Here is a 13,294-nt window from a genome sequence, read left to right as displayed (position 1 = left end):
TACAAAGAACAGGAGAAAAATAGTTGTCTTGGGTAGTTCAGAGACTTTTGGATCTTTTATGGATTTTTAGGATAAATGTGGGAAACATAGGAGATGTTGGGAACATATATATATATTCCATACATGGGAATGCTGTTGTTGTTTTGGACGAGGTCATGCCCTGTAATCCATGCTGGCCTTGAACTTGTAATTCTCCTGCCTCCCTGCATCCTTGGCACTGAGATCACAGACATGTAACCACCACATAAAGATGAAAGAGATTTTTTAAAATATTAAGATAGGACAGGCTAAGACCATTCCCACAAAGAGTCAGGAAGCTGACAGAAGCATGAAGCCAATGGGTATGCCTGATGCTGCTCATGTCTCCCTCACCTGCTGAGAAGCCCCTGTTCAATCTTCATGATTAGAATGGTATGGGGAGTTTTTAGAATTAACAAGTTCTAATGAACTATACCATAATATGGTCTTTAAACTTATTTCTCAACTACTTCTAGAAAACTTACCAGGCAGAAAATGTCAGCAATTCTGTTGATGTGTGAAAATGCTCTGGCGGTTTAGTCACTTGTCAGTCCCATGTCCAAGTCTTTCCCATCTGTCATGGCACAGTCCTCGCTCCCTCCCCACAGTGGTCAAGTCGCCCCCCCTCCCCCATTTTGGCATTTGCTTTTTCTACAAATGTGCTATGTACTTATATACCATCTCTCTCTCTGTGTTCTGTGTTTCTTCTCATTAGGTGAAGAAGACAAAGACAGTAGCTACAAAAGTCCAGTCCTACATAGAACATAGCGGTCTCTTTTATTTGGCTTGTTACATGAGGAGACAGTTATTATTACATGAATGGAGGAGTCACATGCAGAATGGGATGTTTTTAATTTGGGCACTTGAATTAGTAATTTAAAAATGAATGTACCATGTTGTAAGTATGGTGGTCAAAGGACAGTTTTTGAAGCCTGCTCTCCCCTAATATGAGTATCCTAGGGATCACACTCAACTTGTCAGACTTCCAAGACAAGGGGTTCAGAGACTTAAGCTGGGTCATTGTGGCCTAACACAGGGTTTTCCCAATGCTCTCTAGACTTCTGGCTTTATTTTCATAGAAACACAACTGCTTGATGATAATTAACCAGTCATAGGGAATAGTTTGGTTTATCTGAATTTTTTTAAAAAAAAAATCCTTACCTTGAGTGAGCACTTCCAATCTCCATGTAAGAACAGTAACCACAGCTGGATATGCTGGTGAACACTGTAAGCCCAGTCCTTAGGCCAGTCTGGGCTGCATGTAGAATCTCAAGCCATCTTGTAGATACATGGAAAGACCCTGTCTGGAAGACCTGAGAGCTCCTCCTCTTCTTCTTTTAAATATATTTATTATTTTTTCTTATTTTACTTATCCAAGTTTCCTCTACCTCTCATATCCCCCTAACTCCCCTCCCATGCTACCCCCCCTCCACAGGGAGGGTGATGCCTTCCAGGAGGGATCATCAAAATCTGTCAAGTCACAGGAGAGCTCCTTTTCTTATGCAAGCTTGGTTTTGGTCATTCTGAGCTTCTTAGGTGACTTAGCATAGAGTGGGAAAGAGCCTTCACTGTGCTGATCCTGATGGGAGAGAGGGAAATAGAAGAAATCTTTGTATAACAAAAGCAGCAACGTGGGTCAATTAACTCTGCATGAGTGAATCCACACAGTAGTGTGAGGGGGAAAAAATCCAAATACCCATTTTTCTGTGTGTTTTAACTTTACTTCTGGTTCTGGCACTCTCTTACTTTGTGTGTGTGTGTGTGTGTGTGTGTGTGTGTGTGTGTGTGTGTGTGTGTATGTATGTATGTATGTATGTATGTATTTCTTTTTAACAAGTTGTCCTCATATACCATAGGCTGGGTCTGGGACTCAACTATGGACCTTAGGATGGCTCCCTGCCTTTGTCTCTGGAACTGTAGATGTGGATCAGCACAGTGGCCCAATCCTTTTTGCTTGTGGTTGTCCTGAGTATGGATTGAAGAGTGTTATGCTTACTAGGAAAACACTTTGCAAAAATAAACACACACAAAAAGGACAAGTATTTTTAATATTTTTGGTTTGGGCTGATGATGAGTTATTAAAGAACCAAGGAATTTAGGAGGATTATTATTTTTAAAAAATCTAAATAATGTACTGTAAACACTGAAAATCTTAACCTTTATATGTGAATATTTGATGGGGAAGCCTCTTACTAAAATCTTTGAAAAATATTCCTATTGAACATAAATTTATCTAAACAAGATATTAACTTCTGCTGAGCAGACTTTTTGATTGTGCTGATTTAAACCAACAAATCACAAAATCTAGGGTATGCTTTTGTCATGAGAATTGAATATGAAATATATGTTTTTAAGAAAGTTGTAAAGTGCTTATTTTCCCCTTTCAAGTGATCTCTATACTTTTAAAACTTACTTGAATGGTTTGATGGTGCTTCCTTCTGATTCCTCAGACCGGTTTAGGTAAAACATTTGGAGATTGCTACCTAGTGCTAGGAATAATTAAACTTTGCTATATATAAATTCAAGCAAACATTTGAGATATTGAATTTGAAACCAGGTCTTCTGTGGGTGAATAGCTGAGACCTATGGGAGTGGGAGGGCCCACTCCAACGTAGCTGCTCCTGTTACTGCTTGTGGACCACGGACTAGCTCTTCTTGCCTACATCTCCATTATGGATTTCTTCACATTATGCTTTGCTAAATTAGCATTCCAGACGTGTGACTAGAACCTGTCCACTTCCCCTCAGGTGAGCCTGGCTTATGTGGAAGCCGCGGAGTGCCTCACAGAGCCTGTGAACAGGGAGCCTCCTTCCAGAGAAGCTCAGCTCATGACTTTGCAGAACACATCTGAGTTTGACATCCTTGTTATTGGAGGAGGAGCCACAGGAAGTGGCTGTGCTCTAGATGCTGTCACCAGAGGTGAGTCATCTTCATTGGAAATGAAGACAGTATTCACTCATGAATTCACTCTTGGTGTTCCCTTATTTTTCCATCCTTAGTGAAAACTTGCAATTTTCAAAATCTAGGCGGCACTTGAGACAGTTTTAAAATGAAATATAACTATAAATACATACTTAACTTCAGCAGATTTGTTTGAAAACAAAACTCTATATTCCTGAAAATTCATTCATGTAAACCTTGTAACCTAAGTATTTTTCTGTTTATTCTGAGTCATGGTAAATTTAAAATATTGACATCCTAGAGTCTATCCTGTTACCACATTGACCCCAGTTTTCATCAAATTTCCTGTCTCCAGTCGTGTATAATTTGAGGGAGATGATACTCAAGAATGCTCAAGCAGGTGGGAAGAACGCTTTACAGTCATCACAAGGCAGCTTTTGCTTAGCTTTCTGGCCAGCCTGGGAGAGAGAGTGGAAAGAGGATATATTTCTATCTTTATGGGATGTTGTGCTTGGGACTACTCTACTCAAAAATATTAATATCTTCTAGGTGATAATTTTCCGTGCCAAAGAGAATCCTTTCTAGTAGGAGAGAGTCAGAAAACTTATTTTTCTTCCTATCCCAGTCATTTCCTTTACTTATTTAAAAAAATCATTCTTTTAATTTTGAAAGTATTTGGGATACTTACTGCATGCATAGTAGTATATACCAGATACTACAACAGAATACAAAGATGATCTATAGTTTGAGCCTTTAGGGGGCTTTTGTGTATCGGTCACATTATAGAGAATGTATACCTTTCAATGTGTTCAGAAGCATATAGACATAGGTACATAGGTATATTCTGTCCCTCTCCCCCTCCCTTCCTCTTTCTCCTTTCTCCCTGTCTGTCTCTCCTCCATGGATGTAGAGTGATCAGGGGCTGCAAAGCTACTGACATGTATAACAGTTTAATAGGCAACTATGACTTACTGAGAAAGACCTGGACTGAAGAGATGCCCTGGTAGAATTTCATGGTATCAGTGCATGTGAGGACAACAGGTGCTTTAACTTGGAGCAGAGAGGCCAGCAAGGAAGATTGGGAGGGAAGAGTTGAGACACAGGAGAGTGTGCCAGGTGAAGGCCTTGACTTTCCCGAGCAGGCCTCTTGAGATGCTGGAGATGAAAAAAGGGGTGGTAATTTGGAAGGCTCAGAGATGTTCACAGACTCTCCAGAGATGTGGAGACAAATGTCATGGTGAAGTGGGCTTGAGAAGAAGGCCATTTGTTGAAGGACTTTTCCTCTTTTCTGTTTTTGTTGGGTGAAGACAGGAGGAACAGTTCAATGCAGGACTGCAGTTTAATATGCCAGTCATAGAAGAAGAGAGGGTGCAGTACCGTCCTGGGGGAAGATGAGGGCTGTTACAGGTGTGCCCTAGTTTACACAGAAGGTGACTTTTGTTTCCCTGGGACAGACAGGTAAAGATTCTAAAACAGAAGAAAGGGGCCCTGCACTGAGAACTGATGTAGAATCGGAGTGCAATGCTCCACTTATGTGTGGGAGGAAGGAGCTTCAGGGCCGAACAAACACCACCACCTCTAGAGAAAGAAATAGGGAAACACACATGGCCGCCTTAGAGGAGGTAACAGAGAAAGGGGTTGCTTTGTCAAAGTTGGAATAGAGATTGTTATCCCTGGGGGAGAGGAGGGAAGTAGAGGGAGAGAAAGCAGGGCTCAGGGAGGAAGGGAGAAGAAGGAGGGGGAGAAAGAGGTGAGGGAGAGAATATGAATGTGCATGTGCACACCTAGTATTGCTGAGAAAACAGAACCCAGACACAGAAAGTAGATTAGAACCCAGAATTGGAAATTGACCTATTATCAATAATAAATGGAGGCAAGGAGGAAGGATATACAGAAGCAGAGGAAACTGTTTAAAGACAGGTCTAGAGCTGAAGAAGGCAGGGTGGCAGGTAGGAGGAGCTTAAGACCCAGGGTGGTGGGAAGAACATGAAGGAATGGAATGAAACAGTCACCACAGGCTTCTTACTTTTCTTTTTTTTTGAAAAGTGTCACCCTTGTTCTGTCTTGTGTATTTTTTCTATTTCTGTTGTTCTCCTATAGAATGCTTCCTTCAATAACAGTGTGTTTAGTAGGTTTATGAATGCTGTGTTCATTCTGGTTAATGGAGAATGCTATTTTATGTATTTTTACTAAGTGAATGAAGTTTTTGTTTGCTACTTTTTGTGAGTGTGTTGTATGTATGTGTGTACATTTGTGTATGTTTTTTTGTGTGTTGTTTATATGTAATTTGTGTATGATTTGTATGTGTGTTATATGTTTGTTTATATATTTGTATGTGGTCTTTTTGAGTGGACAGAAGGACAGACGTTGATGATGGATGTCTTTCTCAGTCACTTTCTAAATACTTGTTTTTGAGACATGAGCTGCCTCAAATTTTAGGTGCTCTTGACTTAGCCTTGGATTTCAGGCATGTGACAGCATGCCTGGCTATTTTTGTGTTTTTGGTGTGTGTCCTGGATACTGGTGCCTCAGGCTTCCTAAACTGCAAAACTGCACCTCAAGCCTATATAGGCTTTTTTTTTTTTTTTTTTTTTTTTCTTTCTTATTCAAAACACTACCATTATGAGTTAAGTACTGAACAAGCTCTGAGCAAATGAGAGCTAGTAAGATATGAACTAATGCATTTTTTCTTTTGAGCAGTGGAGTAGGTATTCAGTAGTGATCAGGGAATTGTGGGTAGTGATGGTGCATTGTGGGTAGTGATGGTGCATTGTGGGTAGTGATGGTGCATTGTGGGTAGTGATAGTGATGATGATAATGATGATGATGACCACAAGGATGATGAGAGTCTTATAGTTAGTCACATCTAAGAAAATGATACACATTTAACATTTTGTGACATATTGAACACCACCTGGCTGTCTTTTCAAAGTTTATGATTTGCAGAGGGATGGGCATAGTGTTTATAATTAAAACATATAAGGAGGCCCTGAAGGTAGTCTGTATTTGTCCCCTTACTGTGGTTTCTGATTATATCAGTGGCCCTCTGAAGTGTGAAATAACCACGGGCCTTTGGTTAATGAATTGCGCGTTGCTGCTGTTCATTCATGGAATTTGCTCTTTTATTATATTTGATGCTTCACTTAACAACAAATTTTGCTTTCTCTGTGTTTGATATGTTTTTACCAAATTATTCCTGATTGTATCCATTAATCTTTAGTCACATTTGACAAAAATAAATTACTGTGATCTTTTAAAGTTACCAGTAATAATTAGATTTTTCAGGGCATCAAAGTTTTGGGGGGAAACCACTAGATGTGAAAGGGCTTGTGTAGAAATGTTTACACAAGCTTTTAGATAAAATCCTATGCCCAAGTGTTATTTCGGTAATGCATCAACAAAGGCTGTGGAGGAGTAGTTGGGGAGTGTTTATAATGATCATTTATTTACATCCTCCTCATCTGCATTTTCTCAGGAATTGATTCTCATTTGGGAATATTATTTCATAAACATAACATGCACAGTTTGGCTCACCTTCTCCTGTAGGTCTGTGATCAATAGTAATGGCTTCACTGATCCCCACATCTGTGGCTAGTTTCTGGGCTGAAGTTGGGAGCCTCCAGACTTCATGGTGGGGGCTTTGCTTCCAAGGAAACAGAAAGAAGCAAGGAGACTTTGACTATTGTAGTCTCTCCCTCAGGACTGTTGAAGCTGTTTTCTTCACTTCTTTGTCTCTTTTTATGTGTCTTTACCTGTGTACATGTGGAACCCCTAGGGACATTTTTGGTTTACAATCTTATTTACAAAACGTTATGCTTTTGTTTAAATTGCAGAGAAGACTATGGCTGGGGAAGTGTTTATGAGGTTGAAAGCATGTTTAGTAATACACACTTGTTTGAAAGTGTGTATTAGAGTCAGGGATGGTGGGTCATGACTGGTGATGGAAGGATCACAAACTCAAGGTTCTGAGACATGTTTAAAAAACCTGAATGCTAGGGGCTGGGAAGATGGGAGGTGGGTCAGCAGTTAGGAGCACTCACTGCTGTTTGAGAGGACCCAGGTTCGATTCCCAGTGTCAGAATGAATGATGGCTCCAAAGGATCTGATGCCCTTTGTCCTTCATGGGCTCCCACACACACATGATGCATATTAATTCACAAATAAAGCAAACCCTTTGCTCCTCCGAGTTGGTTTTGGTTGGTTTTTCATTGCAGCAATAGAAATTAAACTAGTACAGTGGGGGAAGCTGCATTTCAAGGGAGTGAAACTGCAGAAAGCAAGCTCATTGCTTCCTAGACCCTGGTAGTGGGGTAAAGTTGCAGCTCTGAGATGATTTTGGATATTTAACTTTTTGGGGTTTTGTTTTTTATTTGTTTGAGACAGGGTCTCTATGGAGCCGTGTATATTGTCCTGGAGCATTTCTTTATATGTGAAAGGTTCTGGGTTTGAGCCTTCACTGCTGCAAACAAAACAAAACAACAAAAATTTTCATCTGTAGGAAAAAAAAAAAAAAAAAGTAAAACCATAAGAAACTTGGAAAATGCTTGTTTATACCAAACAGGGTTTGTTTTAAGTAGTGTGCTTGATTGTGATAGGGATTCGTATAGTCCAGACGGACTTCAAACTAGCTAGATAGCAGAGAGTCCTTTTGAACTTCTGATCCTCTTGCCTCTACTCCCTGAATTCAGGCATTACAGGCCTGCACCCACATCAAGTTTAAATTTCAGATATTTTTAAGGTTTGATTTTCGTGTGTTATAAACAGTATGTATTTATTTATTTAATCTTTAAAACGTTCATATTTTATTTTATGTGTGTGGGTGTTTTGCCTGCAGAGGTCAGAAGCGGGTGTCAGATCCTCTGGCACTGGAGATCGCTGTTAGTTGCCATGTGGGTGCTGGGAATTGAACTTGTGTCCTCTAGAAGAACAGCAAGTGCTCTTAACTGCTGAGTCATCGCTATGACTGCATTTGACCTTTTCATTTTGCTTCTCTTCCTCCTTTCTGTTTATGGTATTAGACTGATTTTGTTTCTTTTGTTAATGAGCTTAGTTCTTTGACAATTTAATTCATGTATGTAATGCATTATATCTTATCTCTGCTCATCTTCTCTCATCTCCCACTGTAGTCAACCCTTCCTTCTTACCCATTCATTCCTTTCTCAGATTTGTAACTTGGTTTTGTTCTGTGACCTGTTTCAGTCAATCAGGGCTGTGTGACTACTGGATGGGACTGTGTTTTGGAGCCTGATGGAATCACTCTTTCCCCTGAATCTATCGTGAAATATTCTCTTCCATGTCCAGATTTAGCTGTTACTGTCTTTAAGATCATCTGGAACTTTTCCTGTCCCTGGATCTTCTGCTTTGTGTTGATATTGACCATCTGCTGAACCAGCTGAAACCGTGGCTCTGGTGGTGTGCTTTGGGCTGCATTTATGTTCCTGCATCTGGCTGTGACCCAGCAGATAGTCCTCAGCCCTAGACAGTGGTCAGGAGTAGGTAGCTTGACAACTTCCTGTGCAGAATGCTTCTTCATTCTCAGGTTTCAGGGGATCGTCTGACTTCTTTGTGTCCTCATAGAGAATCATTACATTCCTTATCCTTTAGGAATGTATTCCAGATACTGAGCCCACCAAGAGGTGTTTGACCTAAACGTTCTAGTCTGCTGCACTATTGGGCCATGGAGTGTTTATCTTCATTTTGAATCAACCATGTCTTTTTAAATAGTTTTGTTTGAATAAAGAAAGTAGGAGTTGTTCAAAGATGTGTGTGCAATGGCCGTATTAACTACATTTTTGTTATTTGAAAGCTAATGTATGTGTGTTTGTGTGTACTCACCACGTGTGTGCGTGCGTGTGTGTGTGTGTGTGTGTGTGTATGCATGCATGTGAATGTGTGGCCACAGTAGGAGTGCAGGGGTTACAGATTCCCATCATCACATCCAGCTTTTTATGTGGGTAAACGTGGGTCCTCAGGCTTGTATGGTTAGCACTTTTACATCCTGACATGCCTCCGTGGCCCTCAGAATTTTATAACATTATTTCTGATAGCAAGATATTAATAGGGGAATGGCTTTACAAATAGGGATTTTAGTCAGTTATAAAAATCAGTAATTGCGGAGAAAATAGCCAATATGTGTTATAAGTAGGAAAAAATATTATGGAAGAATAACTTAGTTATACACACACACACACACACACACACACACAGTGCAAATGAGTACAAGCTCGGAAAGATTATATAGTAACACATGCAAAACATTTTAAATAATTGACCTCAATTGCCATTGACTATTATATTATTTTTATCATTTTATCTTACACTGACTGATACCCCTCCCCCATTTAGCATTGCCGATTTTTATAATAACAAGGTGAAAAGAAGGAATTATGGTAGTACCTCTCTTACATCTTGAAACTATATTATTATGTTATAATTACAATTTTGTGACTTTACAATTGAATGTATATTTAAATAACAAAATATGTTAAGGATATACTCAAAGTTAATGGTTATGTATTATTTCCTAATTTGAGCATAGTTAGAGAAAACTAAAATAATCAATATCTAATATTTTGCACATCTGTACAAAGCTAGCATACACTGTCAGAAAATGCCAGGCAAAGCATTGGATGCTGACCTTGCTTTGCCAGAGTTCCTGCTAGCACCTCACAGGTATCATCCTAGAGGAAGGTGTCCTCTGTTTGAACATTTGACCTTTGGGGTAGTCCTTCTGTATTAGTAACAGCATTGGCTCTCAGAAACAGACAGGTGCCCAAAGTTTTCTAAAGAAAGACAGTCTCTCTTTTCCCTCGAAGTGTGCAGATTTGGTGCCTGTGCATACAGTTCTAAGGAACTTAGCTTTTTGACTTCTATTATTGCCTTGGTGCCTCTGATTATTTCATAGTGATGACTCCTGCTTTCCATGTAGCAAACTCAAACAGTCACATTTCTGAAATTTTATCCTGATGAAATAATTACAGATACAGGGAGTTTAAAAGAAAATATAATTGTGCAGTAAAATTTGAAAGAACGAGAAAAGAAAATAAAACAGATTTTCAGAAACAAGGAGCTGAATAAATAAATCACAGTAAATGTTTAGTGTAATACTTTAAAAGGCTTTAAAAATGAAATTATATACATTATATGCAGATGTACAAAGTGTTTACAATAAACAGTGGTAAATGAAAAAACTTTAAATATTGTCCCTTTTTTTGTGGAACTGTACATATATCATTGTGTACATGTACAACAAATGTGAATGTTTAAGTGCCCAAATGTCAAATGTGGTTATCTCTGAGTAGTGTAATTACAGGAGAGTTTTATTTTGTTCTCTGTGCATTTCTGCATTTATTATATTGAGCATGTTTTCATGCATAATAAGATAATCAGTAAAAGGTATTAACATATACTTCTGTTCTGTTCATGTTGTGAGAGTTAAATGTCGCGTCATTTCACCCTTTAGGTTGTAATTATTCCCCTGCATTCATCCAACTCTCTCGATCCATGAGTTGATTTAGTTGGAAATAGTTACATAGTGTCACTTTGGCCAGAAGAGACAGAACTGAGAGAGATTGTGTTTAGTGCTTGTCCCTCACCCTACCTGGGAGGGATGTTTTCAGTGTGCTGACACATGGGGCTAAAGATGAGTGAAAGTAGAGTTTGTTTGACCACATTTTCTACAGCTCATCTTTCTGCCTGAGATTTTACTCATGATTTTATTACTTTCTCACTGCTGTGAAATTCCTGTACTACTCCCTAAAATTAACACTAAGACCCTCAAATAAACTGATGCTGGCTAGCTAGCATCCGGCATTATTTTGATTCTCCTCAACAGTGGGTAGGCTTATTGCTTTTCATTAATAAATACACAAATAACGAACCTAGCAGAAGGTAAGAAAGGCAGGAGTGAAAGGGAGAGGGCAAAAGTTTTTCTCATAAAAATCTTGAACTAAGTGACTGGAGAGAAGACTCAGTGTTAAGAGCACTGGCTGTTTTTCAAGAGGACCCAACTTTGATGCCTAAAACCCACATGGCAGCTACTAATCACCTGTAGCTGGAGTTCCTGGGAATCTGACCAAGTCTATTGACTTCTGTATCACCAGACATGCATATGTTGCCTATACATACATGCAGGCAAAGCACGCAGACACATTACATAAATCTAAAAGTTAAGAACTTTCACTTAATTACAGGCCTGGGGTGTGGGGATTTGTCTGTCTTCCCAGAAGGACAGCCTCCCCAGCCTCTGCAGCCCTCAGCAAGAGATAGTTTGCATCTTGGAAACTCTGCTTTTGATCTCCAAACCTGCATTACCTAGGAATGCAAAGCCCAAGAACCTAGTGTCACATCAAAAATACCACTCAGTTCTTCTAAGAGGATAAAGGGACCCCTCTCTTACTTCCTTTCCTTATCCTTAAATTAGGCAGCAAAGCTTTTTGTTTAAAACCAGCCATCTCGGAGTGTGGGAACATTATACTAAGAAAACAAAACAATCACAACCCAGTGATGCAAACTTGTAATCCCAGCCTTGGGGAGACTGGTGCAGGTGGTGTGTCCAGACAGGTACACAGTGGGCTCCACAATGAGTTACAGGGGAGCCTGAGATGATTGTGAGGTCTTATACCCCCAAACCAACACCCCACCACACACCATAAACATCTAAAGCCTCACAATTTTAGTTAAGTAATCAAATAAGGAAGTCATAGAATCAATTGAGACATCTGATCATGCTTTGACTTTGTGTTACTTTCTGCTTCCCATCCAGCAAAATCGAGAGATTCAGAACACTTGATGGATGGGAGTAGCTGACAATGTGAAGATTCTGATTTTTTTTTTAGTAGTTTAAACAACTTTTAGATTACATGGTGATTTAATACACCGATTTGGCAATCATCTGGGAGACTACAGTTCTTGTTTGCTTTGAGAAAAGCAATCTCATTCTCTTCAGAAATTCTGGGAAGAGAGGTGTGGTAATTTGACAAGAGGAAATGGGACAACAGTGGAGGGCTTCGTGTGACTGAGAGGCTTGTTTTAAATTTCGTTGTTACTCACTGTGGTTTCTCACATAAATACATATGAATAACTTCTAAAATACCCACTACAGGAAAAGGCAGGCACCAAGAGCTTGACATTAAGTATCCTGGGACATCTGTCTGAGGTGATTTGCTAAGTCCCAGAACAACAAAATCAGCAGAGTCACAGAGAGCTGCCTCCTGAGTAGAATTCTTGATTGATCTGGTTACACTGTGAGCTTAGGGACTGTTATCATCAACTCTCCAGCCCCATCACCACCCTTCACCCAAAGACATTGTTCTAGAACCCCTATCAATTGGGTTTCTCAGCTTAAATACTTCAGCGGTCCCCTTGACATATGGCAAAATAGTACTTTCCCCAAAAGCCCTGGTTCCCGGAAATGGATGCACAGAACTGAATAGAGTAGAGTTAGAGTGCTTGTAGGCCCTGATGCATATTGTCTTAGTGAAGCATGTTAAGATTGGCCTTAGACCTGTGGATGTCTTCTTGGAAGCATTTTCCTCTTGAGGGTATCCAGTAATTGCTGTTGTGGCCATCAGTGGCCTTCAGGACAGGATTCATATGCCCAGTGTGCTGTCACCTCCTCTCATGAGATTCTCACATACCCCCTCTCCAGTCCACGGTGACAAGCTGCCTGTGACAAGGCACTCACAGACATTTGCCAGTCACCCACCCTTGCCTTCATCCTTCTCATCATTGCCTCTCCTCTTCCGTGGTTTCACTATACATCTCAGGCTAGTATAGAACTCACAATTCTCTAGTATCAAGGTCCAGAGAGGAACTACAGGTGATTTTAATAACTTCAGCTGGCCTTTTTACGATGGCCTCTGCCTACAATAGGGTCTCCTCTTTCACTCACCCATCTTGGGCAAGGCTCTGTGAACTCAGACTTTGCTGAAGGCTGCTTGCCCAGAAATAATTAAAAACTAAATTGGAGGTTTCTAGAGAGCTGGCTCAGCAATTAAGAATGTTTACTGCTTAGGTTTAGTTCCTGATACCCACACATGGCTCAAAACCTAGGGATCAGCTGTCTCTTTTGACCTTTTATGGTACTGCTCTCACGGGGTGCACATAAAACTCAGGAACACACACACTCTCTCTCTAAAATAAGTAAAATGTGAAGAGAAAGAGGCTTAAATGGACATCACTATTTCTTGTACAGGAATTTTTGTTATAGGTAAATCCCTTCACAGATTTTTAGTGCCTTTAACAAAAATAACTGTATCATGTCTTTTGGGAAGGCTAGGGGTCACAGTGGGCCTCTGTTGGATCTGTGGCTCTGAGTGACTCACTCACATGCCTTCAAGGTTGCTGTTCTTTTGTTCGGGAGAGGGGATGTACC

The 13,294-nt window shown here is 40.0% G+C and overlaps 1 protein-coding gene across 2 annotated transcripts in view; it reads left to right on the top strand.

Annotated features, from left to right (window-relative positions):
- Positions 1-13,294, top strand: part of Gpd2 (glycerol-3-phosphate dehydrogenase 2) — a 128,928-nt gene that overhangs the window by 50,520 nt on the left and 65,114 nt on the right. For both annotated transcript variants that reach the window (XM_051184669.1, XM_051184670.1), the window contains exon 3: positions 2,766-2,937. In XM_051184669.1, the coding sequence (XP_051040626.1) occupies positions 2,766-2,937 (172 nt within the window). The remainder of the gene's footprint in view (positions 1-2,765; positions 2,938-13,294) is intronic.

Source organism: Phodopus roborovskii, unplaced genomic scaffold (assembly GCF_943737965.1).
Source record: "Phodopus roborovskii unplaced genomic scaffold, PHOROB, whole genome shotgun sequence".
Lineage (NCBI taxonomy): Eukaryota > Metazoa > Chordata > Mammalia > Rodentia > Cricetidae > Phodopus > Phodopus roborovskii.
The sequence above is the reverse complement of the archived record's forward strand: the minus strand, read 5'-3'. Positions and strand labels throughout refer to the sequence as shown.